Raw genomic sequence first — 16,538 nt, forward strand, 5'->3', positions numbered from 1 at the left:
ATGTCAAAAAAAGACACTTTTTCAACAACAGAACTGTAGTTTAGTACTATATTTGTCAATAGTATGCAAATAACAATCGGTAACTGTTAAAACAACCAATATTTCATTCAAATAAAAACAGTGCCATATTCTGATAAAGGAAATAGGGTACTAGGATGTACAACATTTGCTTTCGAAAACACAATATTGCACAATCCTGCGAAAAATGACAAATAAAATTTAAAATATAAAAACAATAACAAAAGCACAACTAAACAGCAGCATTTATTTCTTGCAGAAACGCATCAAAGTCTGTCATCTCCTGCTCATAGTCTTCAAGCTGTTTTGTTAAATCCAACTAAAATAAAATTCAAGAATTACTGCCTATGTCGAATACATTATTGGAAAGGTGTTACTTTTCAAAAAAACCTAAGAGTTTTCAACAGTTATTAAAGCAATATACCCAATTTATATTGCTAAGTGTCAGCATTCTTCAATACACCTTTAATAAAAACTTTCTAAACATTAGCAACGAAAAGTTGGTATAAACAGCTGTTTTAATACTAAAAATATCAAAAGTTCTTACCAGTGTTTCATTAGTTTCAGTACCATGCTGTTCATTAAACATTATAAGCTCAGGAACGTTTTCACATTCGCGATAAAATGTACCAAGGTCAATTGAGGAATCATTTCGTGCAAACGCTGGATTCTGTTAGACATACATTTACAATATATTGTTTTAATTAATCGAAATTGACATAAATTTGAACCAGAACTTGTTTAGGAAAGTATTTTTATCTATGAAAACAGGTGTTTTAGGCAATGTAATTTTGCTTAAATTCACAAAACCACTGGCATTTTTGGTAGGTTGCAGGATGCAAAGTGAATTTTACATTAAAAATAGTCATAACTATTTAAAAAAACATTACTAAAAACAAGCGTAGGTTCGGGGAAACAATATAGTTTGTTGATTAATGTTTTTACCAAGTCCACCATAACATAGTCGTCTGAATTTTGTTTGGCAGCAACAGAACCATCAGTGCTCTGCTTAGAAGAAAGGCTGCTACTACTGCTATATCTTCGTGGAACAGAATTCAAACTCTTGCTCTCTTTTCCAATGATTCTGCAAAGCATTTTAAATGTAAAACAAATACAATGAAATTTTACTAACAATGTTTCATTATCAGTTGGATTAATCTTATTATAACTAGGAGGTCCTAGGTAGGGCTTAGTTCAAAGCCTACCAAGGCTGATGGTAGTCACACTATATTGGAAAATGCCAATACTACACCTTAAAATTATTTACTAAAAAACTTTAGTACGAGGAGAATTGGACTCACTCTTTTGCCAAACTTTCAGGTGAACTACTCAATTGTGAAGCATTGTCTTCAGATGGGCAATCGGTAGGTGTAGTGCGGAGTAAATCTCGGAAAGCAAGGTGCTTTGCCTCTGCTTCTGCAATTGCTGCTTTGGCTCTTGCTGCTGTTTTGCCGGATACAAACGCCCCCGTTACTAGTTGTGGGTGTGGTGGGGAAATATGGGTGGTTGTTTGAAGATCTGTACTGAACTCCCCACCTTTCGAGGGGGGTATATTGTGCGCTGTTATTGTCCGTACATTGGAGTTAGTCCAATGGCAGTATTTGGTAGGTTGAGAGGTGGAGTAGCAATGTACGGCAGTCTTTTCCTGCCTATCTGGTGAGCATTGGAAGGGGGGTTGGGGTTCTAACGCTGCAGTGACACTGGGTTGGGGTGGTGTATGATGTTTGTAAAAAACCTGCATCAGTGGGGCTGAGGAACCTGAAACCAATAAAGTTTTTTAGGTCAGTTTTGGGAAAGCATTCAGTGGTACTTGCCTCTAAACCAGAGGATACCAGATTCGAGGTTCAATGCCCAACAGTTTATTATTTCATAGCAAAACTGAATACAAACATAACAGATTTTAAATATATATCTTGTTTTTTTATGTTTCATACAATATACATGCGTTGTTATGTTTGTATCACAACTAACCAGAACTTTATGTTTTAAGTACCAACAACTACTAATTAACAGATTTTTGACCAATACAAGTTTAACTTACCATATTTTTGTATGGTAGGGTCTCTTGATTTAGATTTTATAAACGATTGGTGGCGGTTTTCCGGTGGTGACTGTGGGCTAGAAAAATGTTTCAGAGATTTATGACAAGACGGTATGGTATACATGTAACAATGATACAAATATATAAAAAAATATGATAAAATAGCACAAAATGTTAACTTTTGGTCAACTAACCATACAAAACGGTCATGTACCTGTTCTGTGGATGGTATAATTTGTTCCTATGCACAAGGATAGGACTAGATGTGGAGGCACGTGTCAGGCGAGGTGGTGTGCCAACTGTAAACGTGGCTTGCTGTTCACTCCTGTCTAATATATGTTCGCCCTGGGGTAAAAGATGTCATAATTAAACGATGCAACTTACTTTTTCCTCGCGTGGCTGGAAAATGACTGCCGTTAAACATTTTATACACCTCTTGCCAGCTTACGGGTCACCAAGTATGTTACTTTGTGTGTGATTATTTTTCCTTGGACTAAATTGTAAGCTATACAGAAAAGGAATTACCCACAAAGTTACATTTGCGGTAATTCGTAATCTAGCACGAGGTGTATAAGTTACAAATTAACACCAATGTGAATGATCCTAATTTTGATCTCCCAAAATCCAACTCTAACTTACTTTATGTTTATAATCCACAGGCGAAGTTGAAAATGATGTATTGAACAAATGACACGATGGTGGAGACTCCACACTTGGTATTGCTGTTTCGGATGTTTCACTCATTCTATGGGGAAAATATTAAGGTAGAATATATGGTAGGTTGGGGTAAGATGGTTGTTTAACTTGTTTATATTCTCTTTAATTGCCCCATTTGGTAGTGAACAAAGAGTATTTATATATTTAGAAAAAATATGGGATTTGCTGGATCCATCTTACCTATAGGGGTAAGTGGCTTGGTGGATAATGTAGTGGGAGGATTTGCACCTCAAATTTAATAACCAAAATGTAGATATTTTCTTACGTTCTTATCCTTGACTTGAGTGTGTAACACGGCCGTGCAGGAGAGGAGATGTGGGGTCGTGCAGTGTTGCCGAAGTAATCGTTTTTGACTGGCATCACTGACTCTATCTTTGGGGTTCTGAAATAGTTTTTTAAAATGAGACATTTTTATATTAAATTTATGACAAAATTTATAAAAAAATACCTAAATCATTACAAATGCTATTGGCAATGTAAAAAAGTGTATTTACAATTAGGAGTTTGCAGGATTGCTCCAAGCAATAAAGCAACCTTCTTATAATATGGCTTCGTTTGAATAAAAGACTGACGATGCTCTGTAAATTTAGGCGAAATATGTATATTAGATACACATACTATACTATACAACTTATTTGACATTTTAGGTTTTCTTTGGGCAAAAATATATTAATATATATATTATATATTATATATATCTTAATCTTATACTAGCCTATAAAATTTCTTTGACATTTTTTATTTGATTGGTATTTAAGTCACACGTTGCACCAGAATACCAGTTTCTTATCATAATATACTCACAGTCCTTTAGTAGAGACATGTAAATTTTGGTTGGTTCTATATGCAGCTGACATAGTTATGGTACCAAGGGGTGTACCAAGTGAACCAACTCTAAGGGTTTGGAATCCTTCACCAAGCCCAGTCTGGCTTATCTGGCCCATGTAGACTCTGGGTGGAAAATAGAATTAAGTAGAAATAAAAATCCAAGAGTGATTTTAAACAACTAGACGTCCCTAGCACTTATTCTGTAGTCTATCTGTTTTGACCGCACTATTTTTGATATGTATTTTTGTTATTATAAATATATATAAATATATATGTATATATATAACTAGATTTTAAATATATTATTATAACGGACTGCATAGTTTAAAAATTGTTTAACAGAAATTCTCTGTAATGATAGATCAAGTGGTATATCAGTCATTCCATGCACAAACACACACCATAAAAGAATTAGGTAATGCATGGTTTAGTCACCACATGCTGCATGTTATGATACCAGATATGGTTTGATGTAAAATGTGAGGTTTAAATTATACTGATACAGTATTACATTAATATATATTAGCTATGTCTGTATGGAATTGTGGACAATCATTAACTATAGCTTTGAAAATAAATACATTTGAAAAGATTATATAAAACTATGGGGATTTAACACACCAAATTAAACATTACATATAATAGCCTAGAAACCTAGTCAAACATACATTTCGATACATTTAATTTTTTATGCACAAAATTGTTAAATAACTGTACTAACTTATACGACTACAAAATAATTGAAAAAGTGTTCCCCTAAAGTATAAATACAGAATTATACAACGATTAGGTTAAATAAATAACATATAGGCAAGCCTACTACAGACAAAGACTGGTTTATAATTTACATAATATTGATTGTCGAATGGTAGGATTCACCATAAGCAAACAAAAGCTGTGTTTACAGGAAGACACATTGACTAGGCACAAAGGAAATGTGGCATTGAAACCATATGCTATTTATAACATACAGTATATATGCCGGCAATGTATGTATATTGTATAGTAAACAAAAATACATCCACAAAATGTGGACCAACCTGTAGCAGATAACGTATTCACTTCCTTGGTTCCGTGATAACTTATAAGCTGGTGTAAGCCTCGTAACACATAGGAGGGATTTCAAAAGTAATGACATTCGGTTGTAGATTGTGTGGTGAACACGAACATCTTCTAATCTAAATTTTTAAAGCATGTAAAATGCTATACAGTATACACTATACATACAAATGGGTTCAAATAGTACAGTTTTTTAAAGCCAAAAAGGTTTATAACATGAAAAATTACATTTGGACTTTCAATATGCAAGATAAAGATCATGCTTTAAATAATTAACTACAGTCTATGGGAGTCATGAGGATACTGTTTTATAACTCTTTGAATGTTCTTTGTACAAGAAAATAGAATGGGAAGGTATTCCATCTTCCCCCACTGTACTACATGTTGATTTAATTTTATATTAAAATAGGTATCTTCTAATTGAATGGAAGAGACCCAAAATAGGCCCAAAAGGTTTAAGTTGTATCATTTGATCACATTTTCTGTGCCAAATTTATCACAAATACATCGCTTCTTTTTTCACCCAGACACTAAGAATACAAAACAGTAAACACACAGGCCAGAGCTTTTCAGTTCCGGTTTAGCACACCCCAAAGCAAAACCTTTTAACAAAAATATATTTCCATATATATATACCTGTTTGTAACACTAAGAGACCACACTTCCAGCACTAGCAAATCAGCATCGCTTGTTCTTAGTGATATTTCAACCACCAAACTTTGCTCCACAGATGGGTTGCCATTATTCAAAGCAGCTTTTGCCTCTTTCTGTATCTCTGGGTAATCTTTCACAGCAAGGTTGAACTAACATTTGAAAAAGCGATTAAATTGTAGAAAGGGAAATATGATGTCTGATTTCTTGGTCTATGATTTGGAGTAATTTACCAGAATTGTAAATAAATAAACCCAGCTTAGATTAAATGTAGCTAAATAAGTTTTACATTAATATCGTTAGCAAGCACTTTGGGGGTTTATGAGTATGCTTGGAAAATGGCAAACAGTTTGTAAGTTTATGGTTAAAAAACACAACACAAGATTTTTTATATATTAAAAAAAAAAAAAAAGATTATATATATTATATACACTAATTAAAAAACAAAGAAAAGAGAATTAACAGAAAAATGACAATCGCTAAAACTCGCTATAGATAAAAAGTGTGAAAAAAGCATCAGGTAAACAGCGCGAAAATTGCACCCGAAGTGCAAAACATCTTACCCATTCAGCCCCAGTTGGCGAGGCAACAGATTTTGTGCTAACTTTTCTTCCCAAGCGGCTTTGTACGATAATCTGAGTGCTTTTCAAGCTCAAAAATTTAATGAATTTGTCAAGATCTCTCTTGTCTTGTGTAGAGAGGTTTGAGGACGACATTTTAAAACACAGTAAACACTAATATCCTGGAGTAAATACCTTAATAATTATTATATGTATTATAAAAGCTATATGAATATGGATTTAGAGTAACTTTTGTATTACAGTCACTGTATTACAGAGCATTTCATAGCATAAAAATAAGTTTAAAATGCTAAAAATCTTTAGAGCAGATTTACCACAAAGCTGCAAAACACATGATTGCACCCACACACTAATTAGTTATAATCCCATTAGCAGTAATTGCTTCATCCAGACGAAGATAACTTTGCCCTGAATACGTATATCCATTTTTTTTAATGTGAACTGTGTTAGGTATAACCCTTTCTACACTATTTAATGACAAATAATGAAACTGTCTCTATATATATTCTTGTCAAACAAACACATTAATAAATTATAAGAATACGACAAAATTCCAACTCTATATAAACTAAAAACGTGCTACGTTTAGATGTATTTGTTTACAACGAAGCATAACGTGGCGCCCTTTTACTTTGTATATGTGTTATTTCTCCCGTGTTTAACACTAGTTGTAGAACTGGACGACAATATTTACATTTCCAAGAAATTAACGAATCGAAAAACAACTTTGTTGTCAACAATCAGCTGTCTACAATGAGCTCGCTTCCTATTGGCTACTTCTGTACGCTTGACCGATTTGGAAATTGTATTGCTATTTCTATTAAATGATTAACTCATGTGCGTTTATTGGAGAATTGTAGACGTAAATTTCGTTTGAAATAGTGGTTTAAACGTTTAATTTGCGCCATAATACAAAGTTGAATAATGTTTACTGTCATGTGAAGCATAACATTTAAAATATATCAAAATTTGATTATTTTAAAATTGCAAAAATGTGTGATACAACAGCTTACATATGAGTTACTTTGTTTGTTATTAACATCATTGTGTGGAATTTAATTATACATTTGTTATATTATTGTATGTTTTTCTCAGGGTATAACTTTTACATGTAAAAGTCTACTCAAAACAGCCATGAGGCTGACACCTGCGTTAAAACAAAGATTTTACGGCAAAGCCAGAGGTCACCTCACAAAAGGCAAGCATCAAATTCCACACCTTATATCAAGCAGTGAACGTGAAAAGTTTGTTAAAGCACTTCGACAAGAATGTGAAAATGAAATGTGGTTGACGCGGCCCTACTTATCCAAACATCATGAAGGGTATATCATAAATAGGTTCTAGTGGAAAATCTTTGCTGCTAGTGAAGAATCTCCACCCCCCACCTTATTTGCTAACCCCCAACCATCAACACCTAACCCCCTAACCTAGATAAGGTGGGGGGGTGGAGATTCTTCACTAGCACCAAAAATCTTTTCCCTATGCTATACGTTACCTAACCGTTAAACTTAACCCATAACTTTACTTTTAAAATTACCTATTCAAAGACCAAGCCTTGTCGCTCTACTGACCCCTCACCAACAACCCCAATCTACTAACACTTTCCACCAGCCTAAATAGGTTCATTTTACTGTAATCACCTATTGTTCTCCATTTTGGAAAAAAACGCTAGTATTTCTAAGACCAGTGGTCACTTGTAAATTTTCAGCTGTACAGTTAAAAAAATCACCCTCAACTTTACATATGTGATCTCGTAAACGGTCACAACCAAGGTGTGTGAAACAGAACACCTGTGTTATATCAACAAAATAAATTAGTTTGATTGACTTGTGTAAAAACCTAAATATTTTATTTTGACTTCCACAGTTCTCTTAAAACAAAGTTTAGACAATCAAGCAAAGGAGCTCCTCTGGTATTCGTGAATAAAAAAGCAGATTGGGAATTGGAAAACAAGAAATATAGAATCAACATGTTGCCTCATGTTCATATGAAGGATAGATGGGATAATTTAAAAGTAACGGAAAGGTGAACAAATACTGTTAATGGATTTGTTTGCCTACATAGTGTATTACATACATACCAAGTAAATCCTTTTATAAAACTAAGCTGATATAATTTATTGTGGAGGTACATCAGCAAAATTGCAGATTAACAAAAAAAATAAGTCAAAGTGACATAGGTTATTTTCTTGAACCTTAGTAGTCAGGATAAACTTATAACATACACTATTTTTATACAACAGTTTGTTTTATAAACAATTGTGATTAATAGCATGCTTACCCAATATATCAAGCCCAAATTTACATTGAGGACTTTTATTTATTGAATTTCTTGCAACAGATGGACAAAGTACAAACACCCAACTGACAGAGTATACAGTTCCTTAGTCGAAGCTGCAATACCAAAACGTTACCCAGATTTCTGGCCCCGTCCAGAAGAAAAATGGGCAGAGTGGAATAAAGTTGAAGGGTTTGGATTGAATAAATCTTTACCAAAAGAAGAAAAACAGAAACTATTGGCTATAAAGCCATTTAAAAAGCCACAAAAGTTGGTAAATGAACACACGCCACACATTCAAATTGCCGGATAGGTTTATTTGTGAACTGCATTTATTTAGCGCGATGACACCAACTAATCTTACATATATATATGTATGTACCCTTTTAAAATAAACTCACTAATGTCACTATTATTTACATGTGTCTTTAAATTAAATTTCACCCTTTTCAGTACCACCCATATTTTCAAACAATACAAGTGATGAAGTAATAAACTAGTGTGCTATGGTTAACATTTAATGATTTAGGATTTTAAGCTAAAGGTTATTTTATCATGCTTTCTGTGGTTCATTGGTTGTTTCTTCTTCAGTAAATTGATCCTCAGCGTTTTGGTGTCGTATTTTGACCAAATGTAACAACCGATCAATTACAGCTTGAACTGTCAATTCACCATGGACCTACATACAATGCTTGGTGAATTTCAAAAAATATTTAGAATTATAGTCAGGAACAGAAAACCATAGCCTTCTGTTTTATGTGGGTGATCATTGATGTACAACAGCATGGTATGCCATGGGACCTTAGTATAGAGCTTTTAATTTGGTATAATAACTTCAACTACGCCATGTAACCTTGCTAAAACACTGTTACCATTACTCAAAAGTTTAACAAAAACACAATCATCACAACCAAATATCACACAAAACAACCTTATCTAAAAAAGTCTTCAAAATCAATAATAAACAACCTTATTATCTCTGGTGCGAATATTCACTGTTCCATTTGTCTCCTCTTTTTCCCCAACCACCAGAATAAAGTTGTATTGCTCTAATTGAGCTGTGCGTATCTTCTTATTCAGTGTAAGGCCGGGATCTTTTTCAAGATCAACCTGAATTCCAGCTTCATGCATTCGAAGTCGGACCGACTCAGCATATTCGTCGTATTTTGATGACACAGCAAGAATCATAACCTATGGAAACATATAAAAAAATTTACTTGTTAAAAATTAAGTTTGAATAAGTTACAACGCTTTTAGCTTTTAATGGTAACTGTAAATTTAAAACTATTGCCAAGAAAATTTAATTGGCAACAAAAAAGACACTGATTAAAAAATATAAATTATAAACAGGAATAACAAGTTAACTTTTCTATTAAAACAAATACAGCAAAAATAAGATTTAAATAAAAAGCCTTTTTGGTTACAAATAGTAAATAATTCAACAAAAATGTTTGTAATCAACACACTTGTCTTGGTGAGAGCCAGAGTGGCCATTTTCCACCGTAATTTTCCGTTAAGATTGCAATCATCCTTTCCACAGAACCAAGGATTGCTCTGTGTATGATTACCGGTCTCTTTTTCTCATCTCCTTCACCACTTAAAGAGCAAAAAGGCCCATTATGAATAGACACATTTTTTCCTATCGCCAAAACATTTTAATTTTTTTAATAACTAAATAAATAGAATAGGCAGTTAAATTGATTTATGTAAAAAAAACAATATTTTTATTAATATGTCCATATACCACTATACTGTATTATATGTATATTTCACTCACGTTACATAGTTGAGGTTAAATCTTATTGGAAGTTGGAAGTCAAGTTGTATGGTGGCACACTGGTGGGGTCTTCTAAGGGCATCCATGATCTGTGGCAAGTCAATTTAACAATTGTAATAAAAATTTGCAAAACTTCAAGTTCATTGAAACTATACATTTCTGCAATTGTAAATTGTTGTGAATTTTATTCTCTTTGTTATAATATTCGAGGAGGCAAATAAAAGTGGGTGTGCTAGTTTAAATAAGTTTGTTTCCAAACCTTTTAAAGCAAGATACAACTATACATTATGCTACTTCTGGTACTAGACATAATGTAAATAATCAATTAGCGGTTCACATATTTAAAAATGTAGTATACATTGGTTATTTTACTATGAGCCACTAAAGACTATTTATAAAAAATAACCCCAAAATGCGATAATGAAATATCAAATAACCAAATAATATTGTACATTCACCTGGATATCAATCTTGGGACCATAGAAAGCTCCATCACCAGGGTTTAGTTTCCATGGATGATCAAATTCAACCAAACACTCTTCAAGTTGCTACAAGGGAAAAAAAGTTCGTTTAAACAAAAAGTCCAAATACATTCATCATGTAGTGGTAGGGTGGGGAGAGACGGGACCACTGAAGCACATAATATCCAAATATTCTGATCGTGTTTTAAACAATTTACAATGGTCTATGGGAATCCTAAGAATACAGTTTTATAATTCTTTGAATATTCTTTGTTTCCTACCAGAAGAATATGAAATAAGTAGGTGACCCATCTTCTCCCACTCTACTAAACAATATACAAATCTACCATGCTGCCCTTATTTCTAAGAAAGGCCTTGTTTTGCCCTATTTTTAAAAGTGTAAAAGCAGTATTAAAAAGTAAAGTTTTATAGTTTAAATTCGCCTTTTATAAAGCAGCAATTTTTTTATACCTCAAACGATTTTCTTTGAACCACAGTTCAAAGAAATCACAAGTTACAATACATAAGGTATCAGAACATGGATACAAAATAGAAAAATAAAACTCACTTTTTCAGCGTCATCCCACATGCCAGGATCTCCCAAAAACTTCTCAGGTCTTGTAGATAAAAACAATTTGAAACTGAATCCGAATGTGTCGTAAACTGCTTTCAGGAAATTCAAGGCTCCTCGCATTTCCTGGAAAAGTTTTTAGGTGATAACATAAAATAATTTTTATTAATCTCTTAGAAACAATAGGGAATATCACAGTATTTGAAGAATGAAGGGAAGGGAATGAACAGCAAAACAACAAAAAATGGTAAACGCTTTGGAAAAAAAAGTGTGGAAAAAAGTGTCAATTAAAAAGCTTGGCTGTTGCATCCATAACTAATAAGTATAGGTGACTTGCATGGATCAATTGGAAAATTATTTTAAATATGTGAAAATTATGGTTCTTCCCAGATGATTATTTGCAACTTACATCTTTGATCTGTTCAAGATTTTTTAAATCCATAACTAATAAGTATAGGTGACTTGCATGGATCAATTGGAAAATTATTTTAAATATGTGAAAATTATGGTTCTTCCCAGATGATTATTTGCAACTTACATCTTTGATCTGTTCAGGTCTACAGAAGATATGAGCATCATCTTGTTGGAACCTTCTTACTCTCGTTAAACCAGTTAATGCTCCGGATAACTCGTTTCGATGCAAAACTCCAAAATCGGCGAACCGTATCGGCAATTCTCTCCATGAGCGAGAACGATGAGAAAACATCAGACTGAATAAAAACAAACCATCATCTTTAAATTTACTTCTTTTAAATACACATTACTATTTAAAAATTGAAATTTATTTTAATTTAAAATATTTCGAAAAAAAAATGAAGTTTGTTTTTATTCAAAACTATCTTTACTTTATATAAATAAAATTTCATACTTTCGGTATTGAGTTTAGACATATACTTGCATTTGCAAATTTTAAATTAATATGAAATTCATATGCCACAACGAAATTTTAAATTTACAATACATTATATTTTATAAATAGTAAATATATACACACCAACACCAACACCTCACTTACCAGTGGCCTGGACAGTTCATTGGTTTAAGAGCAAAAGTTTCTTTCTCCACACTGAAAGAAAACATGTTCTGGTCATAATGTTGCCAGTGACCTGATGTCATCCATAGTTTGGAGTTGTAAATATTTGGTGACACAACCTCTTCAAAGCCACGTTTTCTATACTCCTCCTGTTAAAGCAGTGTATATTAGTTAAGAAATAAAAAAATGGGTTGAAAAAAATAGTGGTATGTTAAGAAATTATAGGGCACTCGTAACATTTTTAAAAGCATAAATGAATAAAATAAATAAAATATCGGAATACAATATTGGATTTACAAAAATATCTAATCTGTTACTTCTTTTTCTTTTTGTGTAAAAAAATTAATATGGAAAAAAAATTAAAAAATGTTTATGAAGTTTTGAACCTTGATGAAACTGATGAGCGTGTTGTAGATAAACGCTCCTCTTGGGAAGAAGAAACAACTTCCAGGACTTAATTCATGGAAGAAAAACAATTCTTGCTCTTTTCCAATTTTTCTGTGATCTCGCTGTTTTGCTTCTTCCTGTTAGGGAGTAAAATAATTAACAGTTTTATAACAAGTGTCACAATTTTATGACATACTTTGCATTTAAATACTTATTAGCAGTTTCAAAGCTCCAGTTTTTTTGAAACAGTACCAAAGATTAAGCACCAACAGTAGGACTTTTAAAACATTATGACTGATTTGTTTCTTAATATTTTGTTTACTCTATCTGACATAGGATATATTACCTGTTTCCCCCAATTGTGATCTCGTCTAATCTGACATATACATATGATATACTCCACCATTTGAAAATAAAAAAATACTATATATAAATTGTGCAAAAAAATTGAGTGTGTATACAACTTGCCTGGAACTTCTGCCACTGTTTCATTTCCTTTTTATCTGGAAAACTTATTCCGTAAATTCTTTGCAACGATTCCATGTCTGCTTTGCCCTCCCAGTAGGTGGCAGAATTCTGTTATTACAAACATTAGAGTGGATTTTTTTACTTCAAAATGTATTTAACTTTAATGAAGCACTTTTTTATTCCCATTTTTCAAAACAAGTTTTCAAAAAAAAAAAAAAAAAGTAAAGTTATTACTATGTTTTGTAAAGAAAAAAAATTGTATTTTATAAAATTTCAGGGGTTGTGACAATAAAATGTGTGAAGTGTAAAAGTAAGGTCGTATTTGTTTTATTTTAAGGATAAATTGCTATTATACTGTCAAAATCAGGAATGCAACCTGTGCAAAATTTATGCTAACATACCATGTACTATATAAATTGAGGCAACTGATTGAGGTAGTGTCTAGTGTGCGACAGTTACCTTGTAGAGTTGAAACGCTTTAATTTTTCCTGTGTGTCGAACATGTGGGCCACGACAAAGATCAATTAAAGGACCACATCTGTACACTGTTGTGGTGGGAGTCGTCACTTTCTCATTTAGAATTCGTAGCTGGAGGTTCAAGTAGAATACCAGTGATGACCATTATTTTATATTATTAAAATACAGCTGCATTTTTTTCACAAATCATTATTTTAGGAAACACTGAATAAGGGACATGGTGCTACAAACAAAAATCAAATCCAACCAATTGTGTATTTAAAAAAAGTATATTTCGTCTAAAAATAGCATTGTCAGTCTCTTTTTCAAATGGAACATTTCTGTATAAAATGTTTTATTACAGAAATGTTTTTTAGAGTTTTTTCAGAGAATTGCAAAAGCGGAGTCGGCCTATTTTGTGCTGCCTAATTCTACACCCATTTAAACAAGGTGAAAAACATTATTTTTCTGTAGGGTGTCTTGCAAAAGGATAAAGTGTAAGAGCCAAGTATTGGTTTTACCTGCCTAAATATTACTTCAAAAAATGTCAATTTCATAACTTCAAAAAAATCAAATAGAAAAATATACTAAAGAAATTAAAATATATTAATTTCAGGACTGGTAAATAACTCATATCATAGCCTAGTTACACCTTGAATGGATTGTATGCGAACATTTTCAGGAGGTTTTCCTTGGTAACTTCCAGTCGTTCAAATGGTTGTTTCTCCTTCAATATTGACTTCATTACATTTTCAACCGCTGGGAAGTCGTTCTTGTCTGATACTTGTCTGTGAAAAAAAGAAAAATTAAATTTCTGATCCAGCAAAAGTGTTTACAGATATATATTTTTTATTAAAATCTGATATAAACCATAGTCGGTAGAATGTAACAGATAACTAAAATTAAGCAGGTTTAGAAAAACAGGTAAAAAATAATAAAATTTGTTTTACAGCCTATAATTTAGTAAAGCAGCCATAGGCTTTTGGTCACAGATTTTTCTGCTAAAAAATGAAAATTAAAAAAAAAAGATCATGAAAACATTTTCAACCAAAAGACGTTCAAAATATTAAGATTCTTTCAAAAAGTAGCAACTTTTAATTGGCACTGGACTGTGTCAAGTTATATATAGCACATAAATGAACCAACCTCCCATCCATAAACATGTCATAATAGAATCCTTGTTCTATGGGTGGTCCATAACACAAACAACCACCATAAGTACGTTCCATGGCCTCACCCAAAATATGGGCAGTGGAATGCCAGTATACCGTCTGTAATAACATACATAGACATTTCATTCCTTTTTTTATTAACTTTTTTTTGTACTTTTCCTCATTTTTATTTTATTTTTTTTAAGAACAAATTTATTTCCTAATCCTAACAATGAATATACAATACTAGTTTGTAGTTTTTACCAATAAATAAATGTAACTTGCTTTATCCTTGCATGGCCTGAAAAGAACAGTTGTTATACAACACATGTTCTGTTTCATACACCTTGCCCCGCTTACGAGTTACCATAATTGCTTTTTCTGTATTATTAAAAAAACAGCAAACCTGTGCTTCTTCATCATCAAATTTAAGCAGTTGTAACTTAGCGTCCGTTTCCAACGGTCTGTCAAGATCCCACACCACGTCATTTACCTTCGCTACTATGCAGTTGTCAGCAAGTCCTTGACTAAAAATGGATTTGTTAAAATTACCTATGAAAAGAAACTCAAACACATTCTAATATAATATGACAAATAGAAATATGTAATGTGGTAACTTATTATGTACATTGTACCCATAACAAAAATGTGTCTTTCGCAATAATTGAAACAAGTTTTCAAAATATTCACTTGGTCCAAAAATTCCTCCCCCAAATGTAAGGTGCCTTTATACCCAAATTAGCCGCACAAAATCCACCCAGTATCCAAATATAAACACTGTAATCACGAGGCAGTTTCCCCGCAACATACGTAACATGGGTGTGTGCATTCAAGCATGAAATGAAAAGGAACATCAGAAACAGACTATGTCACGCTTAAATGCCTTAAAAGCCAGACACTAGACACTTGTACACAACTGGAAAGGAGTGAGTTAAATTTGAAGCTGATTTTAGCTGAGTTCTGTTTAAAATGTCGGACACAGTGACATACTTCTATTTAAGCTTGGGTGCAGGTATGTATGCAGTAGAAAAACTTAATTAAAAGGATGTAATTTTTTTATAATTTTTTTGTATTTTAGTTGGGGGAGCAGCTGCTGTGATTTCACTCATAGTATCCACGGCTGTGTTCTGGGATACAAAGTTGATTAAGAATGCAAGGCTTATGATTAGAAAGGAAGCAAGGCAAAGAGATGGAAGGTATAGCTCGTTTAGTTCATGCATTTTGATTTGTTTATTCTTGGTATTAGAATAATCTTTTTGTTACAATATTGTTTGCGCCAAATTTGAGCAAATTAGTAATAAATTAAAATTTAGCAGTATTGATTACAAACGGGCTATTCATTAAAAATTTTCCGGAATCTAGTAAAATTGTGCAGTTTGTGGAAGAAAACTCAAACAAGGATAAAGACTTTAACATTTTATATTAAAGTTTAAAAAATGTACTTCATGTCTGCTGTCAAGCTACAAAACACTTTTAATGTAACATATTTAACCATTCCATGCCATTAAGATGAATAGCTTATTAATAACCATGTATAATGCAGTAGGCCCATTGGATTGGACAACCCAGCTTTACTACTGGATGAAACCGTAAGTGGAAGATTAATTAACATTTTCATAGCTTCTACAAGTTTATACTTTTTGCATATTTTTGAATATATTTTTGTATTGTGTGGTACAAACTACTTCACAATTTGATTCCTATATTTTTTAGGTTTTAAAATTTGCACACTTGTGTATTGTGTGATAGTTACTACTTTACAAGTTAATTTTATGTTTAAACAAATTGTTGTAACATTGTGTTATACAGGGGCATTCTACAATGCATTCGGATATTTCTCCCACCAGTCCACACCAGTTTAGTAAGTTAATGTTCATGTGGGAAATGTATAAAGTAAAAATATAAACGAATATTAACTAGCCTACAATATACTGAAATATCACAAAACTGTTGTATAATGATTATGTTTATGTTATATCATATGTTAATTATAAAAAGAAAAGAATGATGAGAGAAGTTAAGTATTTTTTTGTTTATAAGCATTCTTCCGCGCCGGGTCCTC

At 32.4% G+C, this 16,538-nt stretch overlaps 4 protein-coding genes across 8 annotated transcripts in view; 2 read left to right on the top strand and 2 right to left on the bottom strand.

The window, feature by feature from the left end:
* Positions 1-34: 34 nt before the first annotated feature.
* Positions 35-6,086, bottom strand: LOC100186747 (autophagy-related protein 13-like). Its single transcript, XM_002123304.5, has 12 exons — positions 5,878-6,086; positions 5,300-5,466; positions 4,645-4,782; positions 3,581-3,727; positions 3,042-3,158; positions 2,699-2,804; positions 2,274-2,404; positions 2,060-2,136; positions 1,320-1,776; positions 964-1,102; positions 566-688; positions 35-337 (listed from the first exon to the last, which is right to left on the bottom strand). Exons 1-12 carry the CDS (start codon positions 6,028-6,030, stop codon positions 251-253), a joined length of 1,842 nt encoding a protein of 613 aa, XP_002123340.3. The 5' UTR covers positions 6,031-6,086; the 3' UTR covers positions 35-250.
* Positions 6,087-6,994: 908 nt separating this feature from the next.
* On the top strand, positions 6,995-8,782 carry LOC100176523. The gene is made up of 3 exons (XM_002128979.5): positions 6,995-7,217; positions 7,762-7,920; positions 8,236-8,782. Exons 1-3 carry the CDS (start codon positions 7,030-7,032, stop codon positions 8,483-8,485), a joined length of 597 nt encoding a protein of 198 aa, XP_002129015.1. The 5' UTR covers positions 6,995-7,029; the 3' UTR covers positions 8,486-8,782.
* The window catches only part of LOC100178842 (threonine--tRNA ligase, cytoplasmic), a 10,333-nt gene continuing 2,263 nt past the window's right edge, over positions 8,469-16,538 (bottom strand). For all 4 annotated transcript variants that reach the window (XM_009863870.3, XM_009863869.2, XM_009863867.3 and 1 more), the window contains exons 5-18: positions 14,883-15,003; positions 14,472-14,596; positions 13,978-14,113; positions 13,329-13,457; positions 12,870-12,977; positions 12,401-12,538; positions 11,997-12,163; positions 11,520-11,691; positions 10,979-11,107; positions 10,408-10,497; positions 9,950-10,038; positions 9,639-9,768; positions 9,142-9,363; positions 8,469-8,851 (exon numbers count right to left, since the gene is read on the bottom strand). In XM_009863870.3, coding sequence (XP_009862172.1) covers positions 8,726-8,851; positions 9,142-9,363; positions 9,639-9,768; positions 9,950-10,038; positions 10,408-10,497; positions 10,979-11,107; positions 11,520-11,691; positions 11,997-12,163; positions 12,401-12,538; positions 12,870-12,977; positions 13,329-13,457; positions 13,978-14,113; positions 14,472-14,596; positions 14,883-15,003 — 1,882 coding nt within the window. In that variant the 3' untranslated portion in view covers positions 8,469-8,725. The remainder of the gene's footprint in view (positions 8,852-9,141; positions 9,364-9,638; positions 9,769-9,949; positions 10,039-10,407; positions 10,498-10,978; positions 11,108-11,519; positions 11,692-11,996; positions 12,164-12,400; positions 12,539-12,869; positions 12,978-13,328; positions 13,458-13,977; positions 14,114-14,471; positions 14,597-14,882; positions 15,004-16,538) is intronic.
* LOC108949706 lies at positions 15,295-16,501 on the top strand. 2 transcript variants are annotated; one of them, XM_018812928.2, is made up of 4 exons: positions 15,295-15,488; positions 15,555-15,672; positions 16,023-16,065; positions 16,286-16,501. In XM_018812928.2, the coding sequence occupies exons 1-4, from the start codon at positions 15,446-15,448 to the stop codon at positions 16,379-16,381; spliced, it is 300 nt and encodes a 99-aa protein (XP_018668473.1). In that variant the 5' UTR covers positions 15,295-15,445; the 3' UTR covers positions 16,382-16,501. The 2 variants fall into 2 exon arrangements, with proteins under 2 accessions (XP_018668473.1, XP_018668469.1); XM_018812924.2 differs by having other exon boundaries at positions 15,301-15,488; positions 16,020-16,065.

This window comes from Ciona intestinalis, chromosome 1 (genome assembly GCF_000224145.3).
Source record: "Ciona intestinalis chromosome 1, KH, whole genome shotgun sequence".
Taxonomy (NCBI): Eukaryota; Metazoa; Chordata; class Ascidiacea; order Phlebobranchia; family Cionidae; genus Ciona; species Ciona intestinalis.

Bases quoted from the DNA above. Each gene is read 5' to 3' on its own strand.
- LOC100186747 (XM_002123304.5), bottom strand. From the start codon at position 6,030: ATGTCGTCCTCAAACCTCTCTACACAAGACAAGAGAGATCTTGACAAA. The intron at 1,777-2,059 runs GTAAGTTAAACT...TATTGGTTTCAG, and splicing joins CCCTACCATACAAAAATATG to GTTCCTCAGCCCCACTGATG. The intron at 338-565 runs GTAAGAACTTTT...ATTTTATTTTAG, and splicing joins CTGAAACTAATGAAACACTG to TTGGATTTAACAAAACAGCT.
- LOC100176523 (XM_002128979.5), top strand. From the start codon at position 7,030: ATGAGGCTGACACCTGCGTTAAAACAAAGATTTTACGGCAAAGCCAGA. The intron at 7,218-7,761 runs GTATATCATAAA...TGACTTCCACAG, and splicing joins TTATCCAAACATCATGAAGG to TTCTCTTAAAACAAAGTTTA. The intron at 7,921-8,235 runs GTGAACAAATAC...TTCTTGCAACAG, and splicing joins AATTTAAAAGTAACGGAAAG to ATGGACAAAGTACAAACACC.
- LOC108949706 (XM_018812924.2), top strand. From the start codon at position 15,446: ATGTCGGACACAGTGACATACTTCTATTTAAGCTTGGGTGCAG. The intron at 15,489-15,554 runs GTATGTATGCAG...TTTGTATTTTAG, and splicing joins CTATTTAAGCTTGGGTGCAG to TTGGGGGAGCAGCTGCTGTG. The intron at 16,066-16,285 runs GTAAGTGGAAGA...TGTGTTATACAG, and splicing joins CTTTACTACTGGATGAAACC to GGGCATTCTACAATGCATTC.